This window comes from Populus euphratica, unplaced genomic scaffold (genome assembly GCF_000495115.2).
Source record: "Populus euphratica unplaced genomic scaffold, PopEup_1.0 scaffold15.1, whole genome shotgun sequence".
Taxonomy (NCBI): Eukaryota; Viridiplantae; Streptophyta; class Magnoliopsida; order Malpighiales; family Salicaceae; genus Populus; species Populus euphratica.
The window spans coordinates 1,697,093-1,712,912 of record NW_011499874.1 but is presented as its reverse complement, the minus strand read 5'-3'; the positions used below and the strand labels follow the sequence as shown (position 1 = coordinate 1,712,912).

General features: G+C 36.1%; 1 protein-coding gene and 1 non-coding gene across 2 annotated transcripts; both read left to right on the top strand.

The window, feature by feature from the left end:
* The first annotated feature begins 1,468 nt into the window (after window positions 1–1,468).
* Window positions 1,469–11,314, top strand: LOC105128089 (uncharacterized). Its single transcript, XM_011029606.1, has 12 exons — window positions 1,469–2,011; window positions 2,234–2,306; window positions 2,401–2,787; window positions 2,910–4,123; window positions 4,743–4,814; window positions 5,670–5,747; window positions 5,847–6,756; window positions 7,649–7,779; window positions 7,970–8,191; window positions 8,534–9,121; window positions 9,237–9,446; window positions 10,828–11,314. Exons 1-12 carry the CDS (start codon window positions 1,853–1,855, stop codon window positions 10,930–10,932), a joined length of 4,149 nt encoding a protein of 1,382 aa, XP_011027908.1. The 5' UTR covers window positions 1,469–1,852; the 3' UTR covers window positions 10,933–11,314.
* Window positions 11,315–11,882: 568 nt separating this feature from the next.
* TRNAQ-CUG (transfer RNA glutamine (anticodon CUG)) lies at window positions 11,883–11,954 on the top strand. Its single transcript has one exon. It is a non-coding gene; the product is annotated as a tRNA-Gln (tRNA).
* Window positions 11,955–15,820: the final 3,866 nt, after the last annotated feature.

Sequence of the window (15,820 nt, the reverse complement as noted above, 5' to 3'; positions counted from 1 at the left end):
TTCGTCATCACATGCACAATCAGCGTTCAATTCAAAGCGTAGACGATGCCAACCCTATCCGGCCGCCATCATCGCCCGCTCACGACTCTCACTTTAGTCTTTCCCCATCCCACTTGCTTTGTTCTCCTTCCCCTCTGCTTTGGCTTAATGCCATCCTCTAATTTTCCATAGCTTGACAATATGGTCCTTTGATTAATTGTCATAAAACCATTGTCGACAAGTTCTATCGAACCATTATTTTCTCCATAATAAAATAAAAAATCCCAACAATTTCTTTTTTTTGTCTTAGTATCAACCATTGCCTTGTATTCTGTAATAGCATGAAGATTTGTCAATGTCATTAATGTTTGTCCTTAATAACAGTTCATAATGTTGATCCTTCTTTAATTAATAAATAAACAAAGCATTAAAGATCTCACGTTATAAGGAATGGGATTTAGCACATATCTTTCCAATATGGTAACGTTTTTAAGATCAACGTTGATAATAAATTACAATATACTAAATTTACACTATGTTTGGTATTGTATTCTGAACAGAAAAGTCAGTCAAAATTTATTTTTTTTATTATATTTTTATATCATTTTAATTTATTAATATCAAAAATAATTTTTTAAAAAATTAAAAATATTATTTTAATATATTTTTAAAAATAACCATCATATTACAGTCCCAAACACCCGTAACTAAACCTCCTCTGCCTCTTCTTCTTTCATCCTTATTTTGGCCGGAGACGGCGAGTCTCTTTGCATGCGCGGATCCAACAAGCAAAGCAACCGAATGGTTATAATAATACAAAAAATTAAACGATAAATATAAGGTTGATATTTAATATAAGTGGCCACCAGTCCGTCAACAGCGTGGAAAGATCACGAGCTCAAGTCTTATTCTTGGATATTTCGTGAAGTTCAATTAATTCTTACAAACCGCCATACGTAAGTTCTCTTTCTGAAAATGAAGCACATTCTGATCGATGCGAGTATTGCTGGCCTATAACATCCCCTTCTAAGAAATGGAATCATTCTCAACTCATAAAACACGCTATATATCTATATATATATATATATAATTACTAATTTTGATTAAAAAAATTAAAACCATATCATTTTAATATTTTAATTAAAAATCAACCCTAATTATGACCAGATTATAAATAAATCCGGAATCACTCGAGTTTAATTAATTTTTTTCTAAAAAAAATCAAACTCAAGCTATTTTAGATGAAGTATTTAGTAACTATGATTCAAAGATGACATTAGGCAACACCAAGAGCCCTCACATGCACGGTCTTCGACCAATCTAAAGTGTGAAAATGACAAACCGAAGGTTGAAACAGAGCAACCGAACCCAAACCCAAAGCCGCAACACAAAGCTACTCCGAACCTCCCTTGCACTCTCCCCTCCCCATCAGTTATCACGCCATAAATAAATAGTATATTTCATCCATTATTTCCATCACCGAAAATAAAAAAGAGAAAAAAAGAGGGAGGTAAAAACCAAAGAAAAAGTCGTTAACCGACGCACCCACCCACCCCTCACCCCCTCTTCTCCCTGTATTTAAGTCTCCGCCACTCGCTATCTACACGGGACTTCCCCTTTTATTTCTTCTTCTTCGTTTTACACACGATTTTATTTTATTTGATTTTCCGGTTCTCTGATCGGGAAAAAAAAGAGTCCACAAACAACAACACACGCCAAATAAACCCCAAACCCGAAACTCCGCTGCAATTTCTCTCTCTCTCAAAAGCGGTTACAATCAAAATGCGATTCGGATTTCTAAAACTAGTTTAATTGAATTCATTGCTAGGGTTTCTATCTTTGCTTGGTTGATTTGTGATTTGAGTCGACAATCATGATAATGGCCGACGGGAGGTCGGGGAGTGTTATGCCAGGTGGTGAAATTATGGCCGTTGGTGACGGTAACAGCGGCGATGGAGAGGAGGAGGATTTGTCAATGGATGTCGATTTGTTTTATACAATTCTCGGAGAAGAACCGTCGCCTACTTCTCCGGTAGGATTCCGGTCTGCTTGAGAATTTTGTTTTTTAGGTTAAATTGAACTGGATTTTAGGATTTGGAGAACTTTAACTTGTTTTGTGATTAAATTCTTGAATTTGATGCTGCATGATTGATTATTTAAAGGCGGAATATTGTTGCTTGAGAGAAAAAGAGTGTTGCTTTGGCTGTTTTTGTGCTTCTTCAGTGAATATTTTCTCTGTTATGTCAAATTGCAGAGTGATAAAGGAGATTTTTTGGATGAGACGGTGCTGGATGCTGGAAATAGCCGAAACTGGCTGCTCCAAAGTGGTAATAGATTTGAACTGAAATTCTTGGAATATGATGTGGCGTTGGTTGTCGCTGTGTAGATTCTAATTACCTTTTTGGTTCATATACTGTTTAGGGTCTCAGAAGATACAAGGGGCTGATGGGTTAGGGGGAGAATCCATGGATCCTGCTGCCTACTCTTTGCACAATCCAGAAGGTTCGGATGCTAGGGTTGGGCATTCGGGTGGTTCTATTGATTACACAGGGAGACAAATGAGCTCTCTTATGCATGCTCGCTCTGGAAGTATTAGAGAGTTTTGCTTCCCGTTTCAAGAAGATCAGGGAACAATGAGGGTAGGTGCGTCACAATCAGAGATGGCCAGTTGCATTACAGAACCTACTACTTTTGCTGCTGGAGTGTCTAGCTGTGTTGCGGATCAAGCAGGTGGTTTGAACCTAAAGCTTCTTTTGGATGATAATGGAAACCAATTGAGGCATGTGGACGGGAATGTTGAATCCAAAGGCATGTAAACTCGTTTTTCTTTTCCTTGTATTGTATGGTTGATGGTGTGTACCTGGTAGGTTGATTTAGATCACTGTGATTTATTATTGGAGTTCTCATTTATGTTTCTCTAATAATTGCAGGTTCTTCACATGGTCCTTGGATGGATGGTTCAGATGAGAAATTTGGATCACGTGATGCTTTAGACAATGATAGCTTAGGAATTCTAGAACTTAAAACCGGTATTCATAGATCAATGGTCATGCCCTTGATGGATACAGATGTTTTTTCTCATGATATGATCTCTACCAAGTCTGCTGACTGGCATTATCCTGGTCTTAATAGCGAACTTAGGGATCATGATTCAGCTATGCAATTTGGCATGAATGGATATGATGCACATTATACTGATTCTTCAGGTTTTGATTTTTCCAGTGATTTTCATGTTGGATTATTTCCCATTAATCAAGAAATTGATGAATTTCAACCTGAGAATGCATGCTCTGGACCAGAGATTTCGATGATGCCTTGCTCTGATGTAAATGGGATGAATTTTAAATCTGAAGGTAATGACCATACGTTTCCAAAGACCAGAAAATTTTCATCAAGTGCTGATGATGGACTTAACCATGACAAAGCATCAGTTATGCCACCCAGTGATATTCAGTTAGGCATCAGGGAGGTCCAAACAGTTTGTGTAGAGGATGAAAAAACCGATGGATTGGTTGCATGTAGGAACATGACATGGCAGTCTGGTGAAGGTGTCACCGAAGCTATTGACAGGAAGTGTTCTTGGAGCGATGGAAACGGTACTTTTGTTTACGAAGACAAACAGCAGTCACCTTCTGGGGTTTTATCATCTGTGCAAAGTCAGAAGCATGTGATTTACACCAACAATGACAGAGGGGGCATGGCTCTTGGATCTTCAAGAGCTCCAGTTGAGGGGATTGCTGGTAGGTTTCCCTTCGATAGTGTATATTTGAATTTAAGTGCTTCAGAGCAGTATTTGCCCTTTGCTCCGACATCCGATATAAGCAAGATGCAGCTGGGTTGTGGCAAGGATGAAAAACAAGGCTTGCCTATTCAGTCTAAGGCCTTGGTTTCTCATCTTTCAATAGTCAGCCCTGAATCAATTCAGAGTAATTCATCTGGTAGCAAATCCCATGTTGATGATGATCCTGATATATGTATTCTTGATGATATCAGTCAACCTGCTCGCTCAAACCAATGTTTTGCTCCAAGTAAGCCCATGGTTCCTTTGCAACACCCGATATACAATGATTCACTTCATTCCACAGTAGAAGGCACAAGGTTCAAGGCCAATGATGAGCGACTTGTACTTCGAGTTGCATTGCAGGTGAGTATTGTGAGCTAGGGAATCTACCTGCTATGTTACACTAAAACCAAAAAAAATGATTTTTTAAATTCCTTTTGAATTCAAAAGAAATTGAAACTAATAAATACATAATTTGAAAATCAATGGAGCTGGAGTACAGTTTACTTTCTGGTCAGATGTCATCACATTGATACGAGATTTCCTTCCCTCAGCCCGAAATATTTTGTTTGGATGCTCACAGGCTGTGTCGCAGACTCACAGACACTTTCTCACCAAACATCCTTACAACAAGCATGAGTACAATGTGCAGGAATTTGCTCACATATTAGGAGGAACATAATTTTATTTTGTTTATGGAGAATTTGTCCTTGCTAGCAAATATTCAACGGAATAAAATAAAAAAAATGCTGTGATCCTCTAATTAAATTTAACTGATTTTTTCATGTATGAATAGAGACATGGTCCTGCCATCTTGAATAAATACACACAACTAGTTCATGTTTCAGAATTTTTCTATTGCTACAAACCACATTGTCTCCTTAATCAGGAAATTAAAGAGCTTCTTCATGATTCCATGATTTTCAGATCATGACTTACATTTTGAGTATTTGACATGACTAATTTTATGGCACACTGACAGGATCTTGCTCAACCAAAGTCTGAAGCTGTCCCGCCTGATGGTGTTTTGGCAGTACCACTTTTGAGACACCAGGTTCGAATCTTTCTTTTTTCTAAATATAAAAGAAATAAGGCTATATAGGACTCTTGATGCGTTAGACACATCATGAAATCGGTATGTATTATGGAATTGATTTCAGTAAGCAGACTCTAATATATTCCTCCCAATAGTTCTATACACGAGGAAATAGTTTTCCATATTCAGACAATCTCTTTGCAGTTACCAGATGTGGATCAACAAGCTTGGAATGTACTTTTATCTCCTATATTCCATTCTAGTTGCAAGGAAAAATGCCTATAGTGGCAGCCAAAAATGGATATTTCTGGTTGGCCACAATTTGTTTTGAGTTATGTTCTGCTTTTGTTCAAGTTAATCCATATATACAAAATCAAATTCAAGTTTGTGCCAGTGGAAAGAATACATTTATAGAGCTAGATATATTGAGGAGTTGGGTTTTTAATGCAATGACAGAGATTTCAGTTCAGTCTGACCTGTTTAGTGATCCAAAACCAATCGGGATTGGCAAAATTTGCTTTTGAAGTGGATCCTGTTTTTTATGGTAGTTTGTATAGTTATCCAAGATCAATGGGGATTGGCAAAACTGACATTTGAAGTGGATTTTTATGGTGGCTTTTAGCAATTTAAACTCAACTGGCATTGACTAACTGCATTTGAAGTCAACTATTGTTTTTGTAGTACTTGTTTTGTTGTCATATGCTTTCTATTTGTGATGTTCTGCATTTCTTCATTCCTACTTCCAAGATGGGGTTTGAAAACTATATATGGATTCCCTTTTCTATTCTAATGGGCATGTGTGTTTTAATGTGCTTATGGATATGCATGTTTATGCATTATTATCCCACTGATGTGCAATAATTTCCTGTGTAGCGAATTGCTTTGTCATGGATGGTTCAGAAGGAAACATCTAGCTTGCCCTGGTCTGGAGGAATTCTGGCAGATGATCAGGTAAATTTTATTAACTTGCTAAAGCCACTTAATAGTTTTGGCTTTGAGAAATTGTTTTTATCTTTTGGCTTTGGCATTTATACAATCATTTTCTCTCAGGGACTGGGAAAGACAGTGTCAACCATTGCACTTATACTCAAGGAAAGAGCGCCTTTATATCGAGTGGATGCTGTGGCTGTTAAGAAAGAAGAGTGCGAGACCTTAAATTTGGATGACGATGACGATGGGGTTATTGAGATTGATAGATTGAAAAAAGGTGCCGATGGTTCTCAAGTTAAGTCAAATCGAAGTTCAACAAAGAGCCTGAATTCTCCTGGGCAATCCAAGGGAAGGCCAGCTGCTGGAACTCTCATTGTTTGCCCCACAAGTGTCTTGCGACAGTGGGCTGATGAGCTGCATACGAAGGTAACTACTGAAGCCAATCTCTCTGTTCTAGTATACCATGGAAGCAATCGAACAAAAGATCCTTCTGAGGTGGCAAAGTATGATGTCGTTGTTACAACATATTCAATTGTCAGCATGGAGGTCCCAAAGCAGCCTCTGGCTGATGAAGATGAAGAGAAACAAAGAATGGAAGGTGATGATGTTCCGCACCTAGGACTTTCATATGGTAAGAAAAGGAAATACCCTCCCACTTCTGGCAAAAAAGGTCCGAAGAATAAGAAGGGAATGGACAGTGCAATGCTTGAGTCCATTGCACGGCCACTTGCAAAGGTGGCATGGTTTAGGGTTGTCCTTGATGAAGCCCAGAGCATCAAGAATCACAGAACTCAAGTGGCTAGGGCCTGTTGGGGTCTTCGGGCAAAACGCAGGTGGTGCTTGTCTGGTACCCCTATCCAAAATGCAATTGATGATCTCTATAGCTATTTCAGATTCCTCAGATATGAACCTTATGCTGTCTACAAGCTATTCTGCTCAGCAATAAAGGTCCCAATTCAAAAGAATCCAGCAAAAGGGTACAGAAAGTTACAAGCTGTTCTGAAGACAGTAATGCTTCGTCGAACCAAAGGTAATATCTTACGATTTTCCTGTGCATTAATTTTGTATGTTTTGTCAGTCAATGTGGTGAAATTCATTCTGTTTGGATTTTCCTAAAGATCCGTAATTTATTTTACAAAATGAATTAAAAAACCCCAGCATCTTCTACCTATCTCCTTTATTGTATAATTGAGATCCTTTGTTAGTTGTTCTCTATTCGAGGTTTGTTGCTTGGCTGGGAGCTGATTATCTCTCCTTGTTTGAATGTTTTCTGTCTTCGAATTCATTGGCAGTTTGCTTTGATAGTCGAGGAAGTGTTTTCACATGCTTTAACTACTGTTTACATTCTTTTCCTCTGCTGACAAATTGATTAGTAGTGTATTAACTAGAAGAATTGGTCTAAATTAGAATGTGGTTTATAGTTAGGAAGTTTTTTCACAGCTTTCAACTACTCTTTCCATTCTCTCTCCCTGTTGACAAATTGATTAGTAGTGTATTGACTAGAAGAATGGGTCTAAATTAGTGATGTGGTTTCTAGTTATTTTTGTCTTTGCCTCGAGGGTCTTGCCTGGGCTGCTCTAAAGTTTACATCTTCAAGATTAATACTGTGATTAGTTGATGGAGTTTAGTTACAAGTAAAATGATCCATCCTTTGATGTTTCAATGTATGAACAGGTGCCGTCAAATATGATTTTACTATGCACACAACTTCTTTAAGTCTTGTAATGCATAAACATACAAGTTTCCTTTGATCTGTTTGAAACATGTTGCCTGCAAAATTTCTGTCTTTGCATGCTTGTCTACATGCTTTTTTCTTGTCTGGTTTGCGTCATATAGATTGTAAATTTTAGATAGGCTGCTGATGTTGTGCAACTTATTCCACTTTCTTTTTTGACTCATCTGGTGGCTAATGTTTGCTCCAGGCACTCTTCTTGACGGGGAACCTATTATTAACCTTCCACCCAAAGTAGTAGAATTGAAAAAGGTGGACTTTACAGAGGAAGAACGCGATTTCTACACCAGACTAGAAATTGATTCACGAGCTCAGTTTAAAGTATGCTTTTACTGGAAGAGTAATTTAGAAATTATTTCAATTTTCTTTCATATTTCTGGTTATCACGTTTCCTTTCCCTCCTTTTCGAGAAAATTTAATCGTAACATTGTTATGTGGTAAACATGTTATTTCTATACTCTTTTTGTATGCAAATTAACCAATTCTTTGAACCTCTCCCTTTGTTCGTCAGGAATATGCAGCTGCTGGAACTGTTAAACAAAATTATGTTAACATCTTGTTGATGCTGTTGCGTCTTCGACAAGCTTGTGATCATCCTCTTCTTGTCAAGGGTTTAGATTCAAACTCTCTAGGTGGATCCTCAATTGAGATGGCCAAGAAGCTTCCTCAGGAGAAACAATTATGCCTTCTCAAATGCTTAGAAGCATCTTTGGCAATCTGTGGCATCTGTAGTGTATGTCGCTTCTTTGCTTGCCCGATCACTCTTCTTATTTCTACATCCACCTTTTCTCTCTCTTGTAACTTCATTGGTTTGCTTCCATATGTTAACTTCATTGGTACATTTATATTGTGGATGCTTGTTATGAAAATAATTCTCAATGCACATACATTTATTGTAACATGTTCATCTTAATTTATCAATCTTATTTTATATTATAGTTTTCTTTTATTATTTCTTAATCTGCTTTTCCATGTAGCTTACCCCAACTGCTTTATCATCTTTTTTTTTTTTTTGTGACCTGATACAGTTGTCAATGCTCTATGTTTTCTGACATTTCTGCTTATTTTCATACAGGATCCGCCTGAAGATGCTGTTGTTTCAGTCTGTGGTCATGTATTCTGCAAACAATGTATCTGTGAGCATCTTACTGGTGACGACAACCAATGCCCCGTGTCAAACTGCAAAGTTCGCCTGAATGTGTCTTCAGTGTTTTCCAAAGCCACATTAAATAGTTCTCTATCTGATGAGCCTGATCAAGATTCTTCTGGTTCTGAGCTTGTTCCTGCAGTTAGCTCATCCTCTGACAACCGTCCCCATAATTCATCAAAAATCAGGGCAACTCTTGAAGTCCTTCAATCGCTTACTAAACCAAAAGATTGTCTGTCTAAATGCAATTTGTCAGAGAATTCTGTTGATGGAAATGTTGCTTGTCGTGAAACCTCATCTGGTTCTACAGGCTCACTTAATGATGGAACTGATAAAAGACACCCCCCAGCTAAGGTTATTGGGGAGAAAGCCATAGTGTTTTCCCAGTGGACGGGGATGCTTGATTTGCTTGAAGCTTGTCTTAAGAGTTCTTCCATTCAGTACAGAAGACTGGATGGAACAATGTCAGTTGTTGCCAGAGATAAAGCTGTGAAGGATTTCAATACCCTCCCAGAGGTCTGTGGGATTTTAACCATTTGAACTTCTAAGATGTATGCTAAATGGTTTTCTATGCCCCTCAAGTGTTTTCACATGTTCTTTCTCCCTGATGTTTGATCCCTTCGCACCACAGGTATCTGTTATGATAATGTCTCTGAAAGCAGCTAGTCTTGGACTGAACATGGTTGCAGCTTGCCATGTGTTGCTTCTGGACCTATGGTGGAATCCTACAACTGAAGATCAGGCAATTGATAGGGCACATCGTATTGGGCAAACTCGTAAGGTTACAGTTTTGCGATTAACTGTAAAAAACACTGTTGAAGATCGTATATTAGCTCTCCAGGTACTATTTTTTCTACTAAATTTTTGTTACACAGTTCCTCATTAAGTAGCCAATTTTTTTCCCCACCATCTAAAGGGACATCGTTCATCACTTTTTCCATCATAAATTGTTTAAATTGCCCTGTCATGGTTAATCATGCAATAGTTTTATTTAACAATGGAAAGTATTACTTGGAGATGATAGATGTGGTGCTCTCAATGGTCTGTAAGGAGTATCTGGTTCTTCCGTTGCCATTGTTATTTGCTTAGTTTTTGTTAATGAATTGATATTACAGGCTTGCAGCACTGTAGATGAATTAGGAATTGTGTTTCTCATTTTGGTGAGGCTAGAGGTAAACGTTTTTCACCTATGCCATGGAGATTTGACTTTTTAAAGCTGATGGTTGTTCAAATGCCAGCTGAATTCATTGATTAATCGCATATTTAGCTGTATATCATATGTGATCTTTGAATTAGTGAGCGGAACCAAAAAGGGAATGAGTTTGGGTATTAGGTTAACTTGGCTCAACTAAGTATTTTAAGTGAACATAATAATGTTGCTATAACAACTTTAACTGGCAGAGTAAGGGGAGCAGAGAAAGCGGATGGGTTGTGATATTAGGTGAACTTTGCTTTAACAGTGCTCAAGCCATCAACATAATGTTCGCAGTATAATTGAAGTGGTTGAACTTGTGAACAGGCCTCCTTTAATGGTCACTGTAGGTCGTTATGTTTGGATGGGCTCAAAGTGTCAAGCTCATTGCGGTCAAGTGCATGTTTTAGTTCTTTGGTTTTAGCCAATAAAGGTAGGTGGGCTGAGAAAAAGATGCTTGTTTTGGACAAACATGCTTAACATCAATGGGCTATGACTTTGGGCTCATGTTTGGGCCTGCAAGTTGCAGCGGCTCTTGCCAAAAGCAGCCTTTTGGATACTTTGGCTTAAAGGAGTCAAACCTTCTTTTGAAGTGCTTTTGAGCTGCCTGCTTTGGTCCTTGTAGTTCCTAATGTGCCATAGAAACAACATTTGCTTGCTTTTGACCAAAGCATTTAAGGTGTTTTTGCTAAAGTAGCTTCAGCCAAATAGGCTGTTGGCTTGTTTGCGTTTTAGTTTATTTGACCTAGCAATGTTCTAAAATCAAAACTCGAATGCATTTCTGAATACTTTTCTGGTTGAGAATTTCCAACTTAATGACCAGCATCTCTTGTTTTACCTTCAGTTTTGTTGCATATACTTGTAGGATTTTTTCTTTTGATAAGTGCATTATCTAGCATTCAGGAATGTTTATTATTGGATAATCATTGGATAATCATGTTTTTAATTGTCTATTTTATTATACTACATTACTACTTTTGCTCTGAATTTTTTCTGTAAAACAAAAATAATGGGGTCATTTTGTTTGCAGCAAAAGAAGAGAGAGATGGTGGCATCTGCTTTTGGTGAGGATGAAAATGGTGGTCGTCAGACTCGCCTAACCGTGGATGACTTGAATTACCTATTTATGGTGTGAAGATGGAGTGCAAATTTTTTTTGGCAGATATTCTTTCAGTAAAACCCAGAGATCACCTACAGGTTCCTCCTTTTCAGCAAAACTCAGATATCTATCCTTAGGTTCCTAGCTGCGTGCCGTTGCAGATGAATATTTGAGCCTTTGCCTGATTAGGTTCAACACGATAACAAAGGGTTATAGGATTTTCTGACTAGTATAGATAAGATACGTGCATAGTTGGCTTTGACGACGATCCATTCTTTATCCATTTTTTTCTCTGTCGGTTTAACAGTGGATCCTCTCATTTTGTTTTCCACTACTGTGGGATACAACATAGGGTTACAGTAGTCTTATAGCAAGTGAAGATAAGAGTTATATAGATATTGCTTTGACGTTTTTCGTTTTCTCCCCAATTGTAAATGATAAATGGGTTCCTTTTGTTCTTTCTTTCTGCCCCCTCATCATTGTGCATTTATTTTCATTATGGCTTTGCATTATTCTTAAGGTACAGAGATTGCAAAAATCCAGCCATCTCTTCCACGGAACGGTCATTTGTGCCCCTCGTATATTCAGCTTGTGATCAACTGCCTTTCATTTGCTTGCTGTTAAGTTATGGTACTTATTCTGGGACTTGCGTCGAGTGGGTGTCTCAGCTGTTACTTTACTTTTTTTTTTTTTATTATTTGAAACTAGTTTCGGTGCTGTGATAAATACCACAATATACGAGAGCAAATTAATGAAGAACTGAGAATTCGAGAGACCATAGCCGAAGTATATCGGAAAGGGAGAAATTTCAGTTGCATCAAAATGTTTTTCAAAATGACAAAGTTGTAAAGCCAAAAGTAAATGTAGGAAACTTGCTTTGCCCGTGGCCTGCGCAAGCATTGCATTTTAGGCTGTAAATGTAGACAAGCCATCATATTGAAGGTAAGCGCTATTTTTACTAAAAGGCTTCAACGCTTGTAACAGGTGGTCCCATGGTCTAGTGGTCAGGACATTGGACTCTGAATCCAGTAACCCGAGTTCAAATCTCGGTGGGACCTAAGTATTTTGTTTCTTTTTCCCCCCCTTGAAAACCAAACTCGCAAATATAAAAAGCCATAACACAACCAGCCACAACTAAACAATCAACCAACAATAATAAAGGATCCAAAAGAGGTTCTTGGTTTAACAGTAGAAAAGGCCTGTCTTTTCTCACAGTATCTAGTTTGAGTTCTCATGTATATATTAATTATTTTTATGATGTCTGTTAGGTTTATAAGATGTTCAATAGGCTATAAAATTAGTGTTCAGTAGACTATAAAATTAGTCATAAGTTGATTCAAATACCCATATAAATAAATAAATAATAAAAAAAAGGATCCAAAATGGTGACATAAAATTACTGCCAACCAAGATAAGAACAATTTTCCACATTCTCTTCAGTTTCGCAAAACAACAAAGAATGCTTCATCCCACGGAAATCTTTATTGTCTTGTCCTCGTACAAGCTTTTTGTAACAAACCTGAAATATCAAAAGGTGTTTTGGTAAATTGACTCCTAAATAATTGGTTAAATTTAATTAAGGGCTTTTATTAAATAGAAATTGGTAAAAAAAGAGAAGTTTTTTAGATTAATTTGAGGCTGTCGAAGACTCCCAGGGCTAGAATTAAACACCGAGTTTTTCTGTAACTCTGAATTCTACTTGGTTAATATTTAAATAAAAGAAAAATTCAAACAAATTCAAACCAGAATTTAAAACATTATAATATGATAATTTTAAATTTAAATAGTACTGTTAATTACAAGTGCTTTAATGAATCAAGCCATCCATTCTTATTCACTCCCCAGGGGGTAACCCAACCTTTCATTCTAGCCCTAACACTTTCCAGAGCCTTCCCTTTTATCTAAAAATAAATCTTCTTCGTCGTCTTCTTCCCTGGCTAGGATCATTACAGTTCCACCCCCATTAAAAAAACCCTTCCCTTAAGGTAAAGGTAAATTCCTTTTAGCCATCATTTTTCAAGTTAAAAGGGTATTAGCAGAAGATTCTACTAGAATATTCCCTTGAATTTTAATAAGTTCATCTACCTTGCCTGGCGTGTTTTGTAATTGTTGAGCAAGTTTTTTTAAAAACAATTGTTGTTTCATACCATCAACTATCTCTAATAATTATGATATTCAGGTTTTATCTATGATGGTTCGCTAGACTTTAATACTAATTATAACAAACATGAAATATTAGAAGGCATTTAAAAATAAAATCTAGTAAATTGACCACTAAATGTATTGGCCGAAGGGTTTTTTATTGAATAGAAATTGATAAACATGCAATTTTTTTTTTTTGGACTGATTTGAAGTAGTCGAAGCCTCCTAAGATTAAAACTAAACATTGAGCTTTTCCATAACCTTGATTTTACTTAGTTAGCCTGCGTTGATTTTTTTTTAATTTTTTTTTGATTTTATTCTTAAATATTTGGTTAGTTGGAAATCAAGTTTTGTACAATTTTTTAAATTATTTTCTATAAGATTATCTGATTTCATAACTTAGATCGAGAGTTTAATATGGATTGTTTTTATTTAATATTTTTTTTAATTTTATCATTCAATATTTGATTGATTAGAAATTGATCTTTATAATTTATTTTGATTTGATTTTTATAAAATTATCACAATCTCATTATTCATATTATAGATTTGACAGGTTAATTTAGGTTGGTTCAATATATATGTTGATGTCTTAATATTTTTTTAAAATATTATTCAAAATATCACCGTATTGATATTAAAGAAAAAAATGTTCAATATGCATTATATTTTGTTGTTTATGATTAATTTTTTTAATAAAAAACTAATTAGCAATACTTGAATATTTTTTAGTTTTAAAAAATATTGATATGACCTATAGTGCAGACAATAATACAGTATATTACACTTATACGAGAAAGAAAACAATACAAATTATGTTTGGAACACCTGACATAGATGTTAGTGTTTTTGGTTTTTTGATATTGACAAATCATGATTTTTAATACCCATGAACAAAACACCAAGAGGCCTTGAGTTTAACTCTTTCCTTAAAAAAAAAAAGCAAAAGAAAGGAAAAATTTCCAAGACTCCTCTAATTTCTATCATACAAAGAAAAAACATTAAAATTTAAGACTAAATGAAATTAAATTATAAGGCGTATTGTTTGGTGTGATTGCAATGAGTCAATTTGAGAAATTAAGAAAAAGTGACAAAAGTGGAATTATTTTTCCAAAGCTAAAGGTAATATAAAGATTCCTGAAATTTTTTGAAAATTGGAAGGCGAGACAAAGGAATGGGGAAAAGCTAAGGGCAGTCCAGAAGAAAAAGAGCATGAAACCTGAGCAAAGTCTTCCCAAGCTCTTTAACTTGAGTATGAAGTTTGCTAATTGCATTCTTTATGTAAGAATAAATCTAAAGTACACAAAACCAAGCTTTCTTCAAGGAAGACCACGCACTACACGCTCGCTACCCAGTTGAGAGAAGAATGATGCCACACTGCAATGATGATGCCAGTGTTACGTAGGTCAAAAACAACTGCACATGACAATTTTGTTTCTGGAAGCGGGCCAGCAGCTATAAGTGTTTTGTACTGTGATCGTTGTTATTTTTTCAATCCAGAATATATTCATATTTTTTTTTGAGTAAGAATTTGGAATAGATATTGTACTCCTAGCTTATTAGCTTCTTGATAGCTTCTGAGTAAGAAAACTAGTGCGTGGTTCAATCTATTTATCTGCTAGTCATACGGTTATAATGTTGATGCATGCTTCATTAAACCTTTTTTTTTTTCCAAGACAATCCACTAAATTGTTTGTAATTTGCATGTACTGGTCATGGGAATTTCTTCTTCTTCTCATTGATTACATCCTATCTCTTTGTACCTTTCCTGGGTATCATTAAGACGTGGATAGCTCTAATAACACCAAGAAGAAAGAGAATTACAAATTTTTGTGCTCTTCTTATCAACTTTATAGTCAATGAATCATGTTCTCGTTGAAAAGATGCAAATACAAAAGAGGCTCATGCAAATCAGATTTTGACCAAGGGGAATAATCCTGCCTTGTCATGCTGCAGAATGGACACGCAACCACTCATATAGAAACACCAATCTCACCCCATGAAATATATGCTCTTGTATTTAAGTGCTCCGATACCAAATTAATGGTAAGAGATTAGATGAATGGCCACAAAGCACTTGTTGCTGACCATATACGAAGACTGTAGAGTGTATTTAAGAATATAGTAGGGGTTAATATTTGTGAATGAAGTCCAGAAAAAAGAATGAAAAAGCAAGAAAAACTAGTTTTTGTAGGTGAAGTTCATGTATAGTTGAGTTCTATTTTACCTCAAGCTCAACTTTTTCAAACATACAACCTTGGCTAAACATTTTTCACTTTAGGTTATAGCTGAAACAGTTTAGGTTTTGACAGCATTATTAGCAACACATCATTGTCTTCCAACATTGAAGGCAGAGGGAGAATTCATGGATAATTTTAGTTTTAGACGATGATGTTGCGACAACTAATAGAATTTGTAAAATTATAATGGCTTTCAAGGCCAACGAAAAATTATGATTTATTTTAAGAAGGATTAGGCCAAAATCTAAGATTAATGAGCAATGCAATATCATAATTAGCTAGAGTTCCCTTGTTTGATCTGCATTATTATTTCATGGATATATCTGATATGAATCTTTTCTCCGTAAATGAAACGTTGAACTTGAAGCTTCTTTGATAATGCGCTTCATCATAACTTAGAACAGGTCACTGGCTTGATCATTTCCGCACCTATTAAAGAGAAAAATTCTTCTGCAAAAATAATAATTATCGAACTTGTGGAAGTTGGTGCTTATCATAATCAGATAATTTGTCCACTGGTAAAGCAAGAAATAGGGTAAAGC